Below are 12,019 nucleotides of genomic sequence, written 5' to 3'. Positions count from 1 at the left end.
TTTAAAGGTTTTTTTAATAGTTCCTTCACAAATATTAATTGAATTGATGAATATTGGTATATATTACTATACTGATGTAGGATATATTTACTATTAACTATATATTTACGGGAATTCAGAAATTATTATATTATGTTGGCGGAATTGGAAACATAAAAAATTATATGCACAAAACAGATGTATACGTTCATTTGAACCTTCACAACAATGTAAACGCAAAGAACAATTTGTTTAAAGCATTTCTTAATTAATTTTTTATGTTTCCAATTCCGCCAACATAATATAATAATTTCTGAATTCCCATAACAATTGTAAAATAAGAAAAATACCAATGTACAACAATGCTTTCCGGCATTGTTAGTAGTAAATATATCCTGATTACCTGTATGGTAATATTATATACCAATATTCATCAATTCAATGAATATTTGTGAAGGAACTATTAAAAAACCTTTAAAATTAAGATTATTCTAATAATTTTCACACCTCTGTAGTATTACTCCATTATGTAATTACTGTACTGTACATTAAAGACATTTACGATACTGTATCTATGTACGTAGTGTACTTAATTCTTTCGAAAAAAAGTCTTTTATAGTTGTTTGCCATGTGCGTGTCCTCCAAGTCCTCATGTTTACCACACTTCACTCTCTTGCGCTTACATCCTCCCGACGTCGCAGCTGCAGTGATTGAGTCGCGATTTTTTATTATCATTATTAATGTCGATGATGGGATTCCTAATGAATCAGACAGTTGTTTCTGATTAAGAGTACTGTTTTCATCGTACTTTCGTAAGATTTCGAATTTTTCAGACACAAAAAGTGCTTTTCGTTTAACACTCATTGTAATCACACACACACTTCAATACACTAAAAGATAACAAACTGACCAGCAAAAATTTCCTGAATTTTATTACAGTTGAGTGAGGAATGTTGCCTGAGAAAGAGAGGATTAGCAAGAGGGTGGATTATTTTAACTGTAAGCTGCACAGGTAAAGGGTCAAATAAGAGAGCGTAACAAGAGGGTGGGGTATTGTATAGTTTGAAGGTTTAAATGCGCAGGTAAAGGGTCGAATACCAATACTTTTCAGGTTAATGGCACCAGTGAGTTCAATGGCCAAAATGATTCATTGCTGTTACAGTACATTGCTGAAAATTACATCGAAAATATTCCACAAAAACAGCGTATTATGCGGGACTTGAGCGCAACAAACGGGGTATTTTATAAAGGCGTTATATATGAAATGTGCACGACCGGACAAAAAAGCGTATTACACGGGGTAGCGTAATAAGCGGGCGCGTCTTAGCGAGGTTTTACTGTATTGCAAAACAGAAGCTTAAAATAATATTATCCAAAATTTGAGTAGCTTTCGGCAGTAGCAAGCACAGCATATTGTGTGGACGACCTTGCTTCCCATGTCACGTGACAGGGTAGGCATTCACGCAGGAAGGCAACTAAACTACTTTCTCCAAGTACGTGATCTTGTTTCTTATTGCAATATTCCAAGGAAGTTCCACATTCTTACAATCAGTGTGGACAGCTAGTTTTTCATATTTGTGGACATCTAATCTTCATTCCACACAAGAATACTCCGCATGTCAACAAAAGCCCTTCCTGTTGGCTGCTGGACAAAGAATCCCTTTATGATGCCTAGAGCAAGATGCTACTTAGTTATTGTATGAAAGCACAAACTGTTATACTGTGGTCCAACCACGAGAAAGTCTTTGCGGAATGAAACGAAGCGGGGTAATGCTGTGAATAAATGTTGATGTCATAAGATTTCATAAGGTCACACACATGAGTACTCGTATCTCTATTGGCTCGTTCTCACAGCACAAACAATAACATTGTTACACACATATTTATACTACCCTAGTTACAAAATTAGATCACTGTTAATCTCCTGGTCTTTTAATCTCTCCATACAGGAAATAACATGTCTAGGAGAGCGCATGGTTTTTAAACTGACGTTATAACGATAATACTATCTATCTACTTCGCTACAATAGATGACGCAATAGTAAGCACATTCCTTTCACGGTTGATGTCCTGGTTGGAGAACAGTATATTTTCCAAGACTCCATGGGAAATTTGTTTTTTTTTTTTTTTAACATGAGAAGGAAATATCAGCGTATAGGTAACTAAGTATGGACACTTCGCGTCGGTACCTTTGATGTAGCCGGACTGATTTCAATGACCTTCAAGCCAGCTAGAGCGTGAGATTCTGCTTTCTCCCTAGAGTTGGCGCTGACATCACACCAGCTAGCAGTCGACACAGCAGAAATATAATACAAAACCAATCAGTGGTAGGAGTGCACAAAGATTTTGCTTCATGTTTGTTGACGTGCAGAGTCTTCTTGTATGGAACAGTGTATGCAGTTAGAGGGGAGATTACGAAATGAGCTTATTAACAGTTTCTTAGTCAGGCCTTCATTTCCTCCTAAGATCCGTCACCCTCAGCTGGATCAACACACATACCTTGGGTTTAGAGCCAAGCACTGGACGACATGTACAATAAAGTTTGAGCATTTATGAACATTATCTTCGATACCATTACACAGCCATGGACCAGTGAGGTTGCAATCAGGAATACAAATATTTACCACAGAATATAAAGACAGCAACAACCAACTGGCTGATTGACTGATATTGATTCATTATATTTATAACTGCGAACACATTACATTAACCAGTGTCAATCAATGCATGAATTTCAAATCACAATTTTCCATTCATTACAATGAATAAGCTCTCACAAACAGAATCTTTACTCTTTCAAATTAATATAACAACATAAATTGAGCTCACATCTCCTTGCACTATATTTTCTCTCTTCTTGTCACTCCTTTATGGTAAAACGTTCCATATTCAGCAACCAAAATTAACAGTGACATTAGAAAACGAAGCCCAAAACAACTGGCAATGCATTCAGACAAGAGGTGATGGACTAAAACAGCGCTTCTGAAACTTTTCGAAATAACAATATACAGTATTGTCTCAGTATAACAGACTTCAGTTCAGTGTATTTTTCAGTTTTACATACGTATTTTAAATCTCCTACTAAAATTCCATACATTAAAACGCAAAGATACTTCATTTTTACGTTATCTTGTTTGTGATCATTTCATTATTACATTATATATATATATATATATATATATATATATATGTCTCCTAACTTTCCATTGTGCAACTCAAATCAAGAAATGAATTCAGAACATCTCAAAATCTGTGCGTCAGTGGCTAACCATGACAATATCTTTGAAAAATATTGGAGTGTAAGAGGTCAAATGACTTTATTGTCAAATGCCTGGCATTAGAAAACAACAACAACATATATATATATTATGTAGATGTAGCGATAATATGGCATTGTTAGCAGAAGAGGAGATGATGCTAATGGATATGCTACTGGAGCTAAATGACAGCTGTGAGCAGTATGGGATGAAGATAAATGCCAACAAGACGAAGACCATGGTCATAGGAAGAAAAGTAAAGAAGGTAAACTTGCGAATTCTAAATGAGGCAGTAGAGCAAGTGGACAGCTTCAAATACTTGGGGTGTACTATAAGCAGTAACATGAGCTGCTGCCGGGAAGTCAAGAGGAGGATAGCAATGGCAAAGGAAGCTTTTAATAGAAAAAGGAGCATCTTCTGCGGACCTCTAGAAAAAGAACTAAGGAAGAGACTAGTGAAGTGCTTTGTGTGGAGTGTGGCATTGTATGGAGCAGAAACATGGACATTACAACGAAATGAAGAGAAGCGACTAGAAACATTTGAAATGTGAATATGGAGAAGAATGAAACATGTGAAATGGACAAGCAGAATACGAAATGAAGCTGTGTTGGAAAAAGTGAGTGAAGAAAGAATGATGCCGAAATTGATCAGGAAGAGAAATAGGAATTGACTGGGTCACTGGCTGAGAAGAAACTGCCTTCTGAAGGATGCACTGGAAGGAATGGTGAATGGGAAGAGAGTTCGGGGCAGAAGAAGATATCAGCTGATAGACGACATTAAGATATATGGACCATATGCAGAGACTAAGAGGAAAACAGAAAATAGGAAAGACTGGAGAATACTGGGTTTGCAGTGAAAGACCTGCCCTTGGGCAGAACACTATGAATGAACGATATATTTTATTGCGTTATTTTACGACGCTGTATCAACACCTAGGTTATTTAGCGTCTGAATGATATGAAGGTAATAATGCCGGTGAAATGAGTCCGGGGTCCAGCACCAAAAGTTACTCAGCATTTGCTCGCATGGTTGAGGGAAAACCCCGGAAAAAACCTCAACCAGGTAAATTGCCCCGACCGGGATTCGAACCCAGGCCACCTGGTTTCGCAGCCAGATGCGCTGACCGTTACTCCACAGGTGTGGACCGAATGATATATGAAGCTGTGTTGGAAAGAGTGGGTGAAGAAAAAATTATGCTGAAATTGATCAGGAAGAGGAAAATAAATTCGTTGGGTCACTGGCTAAGAAGAAACTGCCTACTGAAGGATGCATTGGAAGGCATGGTAAACAGGAGAAGAGTTCAGGGTGGACGATGATATGAGATGATCATGTTTGGATAAAACTTCCTCTTTTCGTTATAACATACTTTTCAAAATAAAGCATAAGTAATATTATCTTACGATGTTGGATGACGTATATACGTCCGTTGATGTGACATATTAATGAATATTTTAAATATTTATATAGTCACAATCATGCCATGGTATGAAAGAAAAATTTCACAACCTCAAGCAGGATTCGAATCTGCGACTTCCTGTACTCCGGTCAGGCGCTCTACCAACTGAGCTATCGAGTTCGTTTCACGCCAAAGGCTTGAAATTCTCCTCTCATACTGGCGACTCTGTTATAGAGTACTGTCCATAGCGTCTGATCTACTCAGCACTGCTTATGGGTGAAAGAAACATTGTAAATGTAAACTTCATCTTACGATGTTGGATGACGTACATACGTCCGTTGATGTGACATATTAATGAATATTTTAAATACTTATATAGTCACAATCATGCCATGGTATGACAGAAAAATTTCACAACCTTGAGCGGGATTCGAACCTGTCATACCATGGCATGATTGTGACTATACGAGGCCTGTCTAAAATGTATCCGACCTTAAATTTTCCCGCGCTAAGTAGTGATTCTAAGGCGGCGCCACTGTGCACGGTGGAAGGAGGAACCGTAATGCGCATGCTTGAATTTTTTCACCGCATACGCTTGTGCCAGTCACTGGCTGGTGGTCACCAAGTAAGGTGCTGTTCTAAGTGTTTGTCGAATTTAGTTTTCTCGCAAGATGACTGAACGAACTGAGCAAAGATACTGCATCAAATTTTGTCAAAAGCTTGGTGATTCTCAAAGTCAAACAATTCGTAAGATTCAGCAGGTGTTTGGGGAAGATGCGATGGGTGTAACACAAATTAAGGAGTGGTTCAACCGATTCAAAGATGGCTGCACATCAGCGGAGAGTGAGCAGCGTTGTGGCAGGCCCCAAACTGCTCGGAGTGCAGCTGTTGTTGAGAGGGTGCGAAATTTGGTGATGGCAGATCGTCGTTTGACCGTGCGGGAGATTGCCAAAGAGGTTGGAGTGAGTAAAGATTCTGCACATGCAATTTTGCGTGAAGATTTGAACATGAACCGAGTGGCTGCGAAATTCGTGCCCAAGTTGTTGTCCCCGGAACAAAAAGATCTCCGTCGTGACGTTGCACAGGACCTTCTGGACACCACCAACACTGATCGTGGGTTTCTGAACACCGTGATAACTGGAGATGAGTTATGGGTGTACGGGTACAACCCAGAAACAAAAAGACAGACGTCGCAATGGAAGCATCCCGAGTCTCCAAGGCCAAAGAAAGCGCGGCAGGTGCGAAGCAAAATCAAGGTGATGCTGACTGTTTTCTTTGATGTCCGTGGAATTGTGCATCACGAATACGCACCGGAAGGACAAACAGTGACATAGGAGTACTATCACGATATTCTCCAGCGACTCCGTGATGCAGTTCGGCGCAAAAGACCAAACATGTGGACGGGAACAACTGGCACTTGCATCACGACAACGCCCCCGCACATTCATCCCAATTGATCCACACTTTCTTGGGCAAACATGGAATTACAACCGTTCGCCAACCTCCCTACTCTCCAGACCTGGCTCCTTGCGACTTCTGGTTGTTTCCAAAATTGAAGACACCACTGAAAGGATCCCGTTTTGAGAGTAGAGAAGAGATAATGCGGAACGCGACGACGGAGCTGAACACCATTCCAAAAGGAGACTTCCAGAGGTGTTTCCGGCAGTGGAAGGATCGGTGGGCTAAGTGTGTGCAAGTACAAGGGGCCTACTTTGAATGGGATTAGGGTCCCAACCCCGTCAGGTATTTGAAATATTTTTTCTGGCTAAAGGTCGGATACTTTTTAGACAGGCCTCGTATAAGTATTTAAATATTCATAAGTAATATTATTTTCTGATGTATGTTACACTGAGATTTCACTGTACAATTTTTAAAATATGCACAGACCACAGTAAACAGGCTATTGTTAAAAGGCACTACGTCATTTTCTTCAGTATTGTGGTAATTGAAGAAAACTATTCTACTAGCTTAACAATTTTAATGTTATGTTTCTGTTGTGTTTATGTAAATAAGAAGCTAGGAAGTATAAATGGTTTATTTCATCCTCTATTAAATTCAGAAAAAACTAAAGAAGAGAATCAAAATGTTCTTTTCGTCATGAATTGACTTAGTGCCTTTTAACAATGACTGAGTTCTTAAAAATTTTCTTTTCTAAATCAGTCCTTACAAACCTTCACATAAATGGTTTGAGTTATTTTACTTAAAATATACAGCAATCCTTTGTGCACTTTATATTAAACAATATTAATACATTCCTCAAATAAATTAAAATTTCTACTAAATACAATGTGGCCAAGAAGTGGGCATACCTCCCCTTTATTTTGCAAAGATTTATGTTGGCATGTCGGTAACCATGACAACCATGAAGTAGAGTAATAACTAGAGGCATGAAAATACCACATTCGGAATAAACGTGATAAAAATAAGAAGGGTGCTTTTTGTTCCTTTTTCCAGATTGTTTTACATTTGATCACAATTGCACTCCTTTGAAGTCTGTTTCATTGTTGGGAATTAATGCTATAAATAGATATAATCACAATAAATTCTATTTTTAGTAAAAATGAGCGATTTCTAAGAATGCTAGTCTCTTCTAAATATCAGTTTGGATTAATTTCTCAGATTTTATTTCAATCTTCAGGACTTGGCCGAGAACTTAGTTTTTGTGGAGTCTGGCCTACTGTGAACCACACATGTGCAATACTGATCTTTGCTTTCGTCTGTTACAGAACACGTGGACCAGAGAGTATAACTCTGATACTCTCTGACATGGACATGAATATCGTTGTGAAAGCAGGCACCAACTGTTTGTGATATCTCGATTGTTGATTTTTAAATTAAAATAATTTCTGGATGCCGTTGAATTTAGTTAATTCAGTGTTGCAGTGTTATAGAAAAATGGCTCGTCCTCAACATGTAATTGTGCATTTTTTTGGCAGTTTCATGATTTTTGCTTGTTTTTGTATTTTTTGACAACATAATTGAAACTCCAGTTATTTATAGACTGAACATTGTAACATTGATCAGGTATGTCCATTATCATTTATATAATCTTATTTTCATTTACCTCTCTTAAATACATAAAGTAGTAAAACAGGTTTTAGCTAATAATAGTTATTTAAGGTACTTGTGAGGTAAGTGCATCTTTATTGCGCGAGTGGAAAGATTTAAGCACGAGGCATCAGCTGAGCACAATATAGATCACGCTCACAAGTACCATACGTAATTTTATCCATGACCATAACGAAAAATTATGTTTTATAAAAGAAAATATGTTGAAAATAAGTCCTCATGTAATCACATATCATGGCATGGATTTTAGAATCTATACGTGTACTAGGTAGGTTACGATGTAGGAGGCCATGATTAGTGAAGCATGGTATCTAAGGCATTGGATAAATAACAAATTATATTTTTTTCATTTTAAACGTGTATTTTCGTCTTTTTGAAGTTTAGGAGGATTATTTAGAAGTGTTCACGGGACTATTGTGATTAAAATAATTTCACATTTTACTTCTGTAAACTTAAGAGGAATATTAAAACGTAATTAATCATCGTGTCTGTTTAGCTCAGTTGGCTAACGCGTGTTGTTTTAAAATCCTATAAACCCAACTTCGCAGGTTCAAGTCTTCTCGCATCCCAAAAGGTAAATTATTACAAATTAAAAAAAAAATGCACAAATTACGACGTAGTAGATAGAGAAAAGAGAAGGAGATAGAGTGTATGTATATTTAAGAAATGGTAATAGAGAAGTAGAGGTGACAGCTAGTAACTAATATATTAACTTCTTGAGTAATAGTTGAATGGAGAAGTATACGTGTGTACCCGGGTACTAGGGAAAATACTAATGAAATGTGAGTTTTTTTTTTCTTGGGTTATTTTACGACGCTGCATTAACATCTAGGTTATTTAGCGTCTGAATGAAATGAAGGTGATAATCCTGGTGAAATGAGTCCGGGGCCCAGCACCGAAAGTTACCCAGCATTTGCTCGTATTGGGTTGAGGGAAAACCCCGGAAAAAACCTCAACCAGGTAACTTGCCTCGACCGGGATTCGAACCCAGGCCACCTGGTTTCGCGGCCAGACGCGCTGACCGTTACTCCACAGGTGTGGACAACTGTGAGGTAAAGTCTTTATCTCACTAGTGAAATAAAGTAATGTTGAATAAAAGCCTACTTTACAAACGCAAAAGTATTTAGTAAAGGCATGTTTTTCGTCATGGATAAAAGCTATTTTTTTCAAATAGTAATATATTTGCTTTCTCGAAATTCAAGGCTGCCTCTTGACAAAGCTAGTAACAGTCAATTTGATTTACGAAATTATTAACAAATTAATTTATACAGAGATATCAATAACAATGGTCAACTTAGCAAAAATGTCAAAAGAAACAAAAAAAAATGTATTTTATAATAAACATTAAAAAAAAAGTATTGTTTTTTAAAACATTTTTGCTATAAATATTAAACATTACTGCTACAATTTCACACCTTTAGTAATAAGAGTTACGAGCAGCTGTGGAAGATGTCTTCATGCATGTGATCCCAGATCATTTCCACAAAACATCTGCCAGAATGTGGCACAGAATTGAGCTGTGGTATGACAATGACGGACTCCATACAGATGTTCTGGACCTTTTACCATCAGGTAAGTTCCATATCAAGCATTCAATCATAAGCATCACAGTGTCGAAAAAAGGGGTACATCCACTTCTGAGCCACTCTGTAGCAGTTATGACTCTAGGACTAGCAGTGGTCTGCAAACCATAGTTTGAGAAACGCTGGGTTCAAACAAAATAATTACAGCAAAGAATGAACTGCTTGACTTGTATACTTGATTGGACAATAAAAATTAAAATCAACTGTTTTGATTCGTGGATTAAGAAACTTCAATCTGTTTGGGTAATCTTCTTTCCATATTTCATTTGGGTATGTATCAACATTCCAAATTATTTACAGTTCTGGTTCACAGATTAACAAAGCTCATTATTTGTATATACATCTTGTCTTCAACATTTTATTTGCATAATCAAACTTAAAATTGAACTATTTACGTAATGTATCATTTTCTTAATCTGTTGCAATACATTATGATATAATAATACATATTATTTCAACTCAACGAAAAGTATACTAGTGCCAGCCAGAAGTGGCAGGTGGGCAGAGAGCCACAATTCTTCCCTATGCCTATGCATTCATTATTACCATTTATGGTACGTCTTGCGATGCTGCATGTTCCTCCATCTAGCTGCTAGTTCTGGCCAGCCCTAGTAAGACATAATTAAACAAGTGCAGCCAGCGTATTTCTCAACCGGAGATGTGTTCAGCAGGAAGTGAGCTGTGTAACCTGAGCGGGGCACCGGAGACAGCGGGCAGTGCTACGAGCAGTGGGAGCTGTTGGTGTGCCGTTGCTTCAACAGTTCCCCCGGAGGGAACACGCCCCTCTCTGTGATGATCCCTGTGATCAGGCTGGCTGGAGTCACGTCAAATGCAGGATTCCAACAGGAGATTCCTGTCCACAAAGTGTCGCCTGTCTTACAATCACTGCAGATGGCTTGCAATAAAATTATCGTGCAATTTATGATGGAGAATGACAGATGAGGCACTTTGCCTACAGTGCTCCTTGTACCCTTTCGTATTTTGTTACGTTTGAAAATATTATTAATAGTTTCTGATGTTTTTTAAAACTTAGGAATTTTATGCTACTTTTTTTTTAACTAAACTTCCTAGATAATCCCAAGTGAACGTTTCTCAATCAATAAACGATCTCTTTGATGCTAGATTGACCAATGAGAATAAAAATCAATTATACTGACAGTTAAAAGCATGCTGCTCAAATTAGTAAGCGATAGTTTTTTCCTCCTACATTCGTTTTATTTGTATCGTCTCTGCTTCACTGTATCAGCACTCAAACCATTACGTCAGACTCGCAATCTCAACATGCAACAATAATACAATAATTGCACAATTAATTATTATAAGTAAAAATAGTTTACAATAAAATTAATCATGTTCAAAATTATAGATAAACAAAGACAAAAGGGTTCAAAAGAAAGTGTTGTTATAACCTCAAATGTTCATTTCTTTTATTCCAAGGAGCCTTTTATTCCTATCATCTCTACTTCGATTCGACTGTTTTTCTAGATCTTATTATTATAACCTCAAATATTCAGTTGTTTTTATTCCAAAGAGCCTTTTATTCCTATCATCTCTACTTCGATTCGACTGTTTTTCTAGATCTTATTATTAGAACCTCAAATGTTCACTTGTTTTTATTCCAAGGAGCCTTTTATTCCTATCATCTCTGCTTCGATTCAACTGTTTTTTCTGGATCTTATTATTATAACCTCAAATATTCAGTTGTTTTTATTCCAAAGAGCCTTTTATTCCTATCATCTCTACTTCGATTCGACTGTTTTTCTAGATCTTATTATTAGAACCTCAAATGTTCACTTGTTTTTATTCCAAGGAGCCTTTTATTCCTATCATCTCTGCTTTGATTCAACTGTTTTTTTTCTGGATCTTACTATTATAACCTCAAATGTTCAGTTTTTTTTTATTCCAAGGAGCCTTTTATTCCTATCATCTCTACTTCTGGATCTTATTATTAGAACCTCAAATATTCAGTTGTCTTTATTCCAAGGAGCCTTTTATTCCTATCATCTCTGCTTCGATTCAACTGTTTTTCCTGGATCTTATTATTATTAATTGTTCAGAATTACATTTGTTCGCATTGGAATTATCTTGCTGAATACAATTCATGATAATAATTATCCTTAGGTAATTTAATTTCGCTTTTTAAACTCATATTTGTCGTCATTACATAATTATTTCTCCATCTCCAGTCTCGAAATAATTATCATGACAACAAACATTCGTTAAGCTCAATTAAATTACGGGAAAACTATCAGCACTCGTTGTATTATAGAAGATAGTTGAAAGTATTTGCTTCCTCGATAATTTTGTTTTTAATTAGTAATTTGCTTCTCTTTGGGTTTTTATGTCGAAAAATTATTACTTTAGATTTTTCTGCTGAAATTGTTAAACCATACTCTTTTAGAATTTTGTTTAATTTGTGACTTGCAATCTGCAAATTATCTCTTGAAACTGATATTGTGATCTTGATAAATAGTCAAGTACCCACTTCAGATATCAATGTAAAAATTGAACAAAGTTGACGAAAGCAAGCAACCCCACCTTACTTTCTTGTTAATATCAATTTCTTCTAATAGATTAGGATTATTAATTTTTACTACTCTTTCGTTTTCAGTGTAAATATTCACTATTGCTTGTAATAATTTGTCTGGAATGTTTCTTGAATCTAGGATTTCAAACAGCTTTCACTGTCTAGGTTATTAAAGGCTTTCTTCAAATCTAAAAACAACAGATGTATT

General features: G+C 36.6%; 1 protein-coding gene across 1 annotated transcript in view; it reads right to left on the bottom strand.

The window, feature by feature from the left end:
- Positions 1 to 2,090: 2,090 nt before the first annotated feature.
- LOC138695112 (methylthioribose-1-phosphate isomerase) overlaps positions 2,091 to 12,019 on the bottom strand; it is a 34,977-nt gene continuing 25,048 nt past the window's right edge. Inside the window, exon 6 of the mRNA XM_069819513.1 lies at positions 2,091 to 10,137. Coding sequence (XP_069675614.1) covers positions 10,004 to 10,137 — 134 coding nt within the window. The 3' untranslated portion in view covers positions 2,091 to 10,003. The remainder of the gene's footprint in view (positions 10,138 to 12,019) is intronic.

The sequence above is a fragment of the Periplaneta americana genome, chromosome 2, assembly GCF_040183065.1.
Source record: "Periplaneta americana isolate PAMFEO1 chromosome 2, P.americana_PAMFEO1_priV1, whole genome shotgun sequence".
Taxonomy (NCBI): Eukaryota; Metazoa; Arthropoda; class Insecta; order Blattodea; family Blattidae; genus Periplaneta; species Periplaneta americana.
This window is presented reverse-complemented; position numbering and strand designations above follow the sequence as displayed.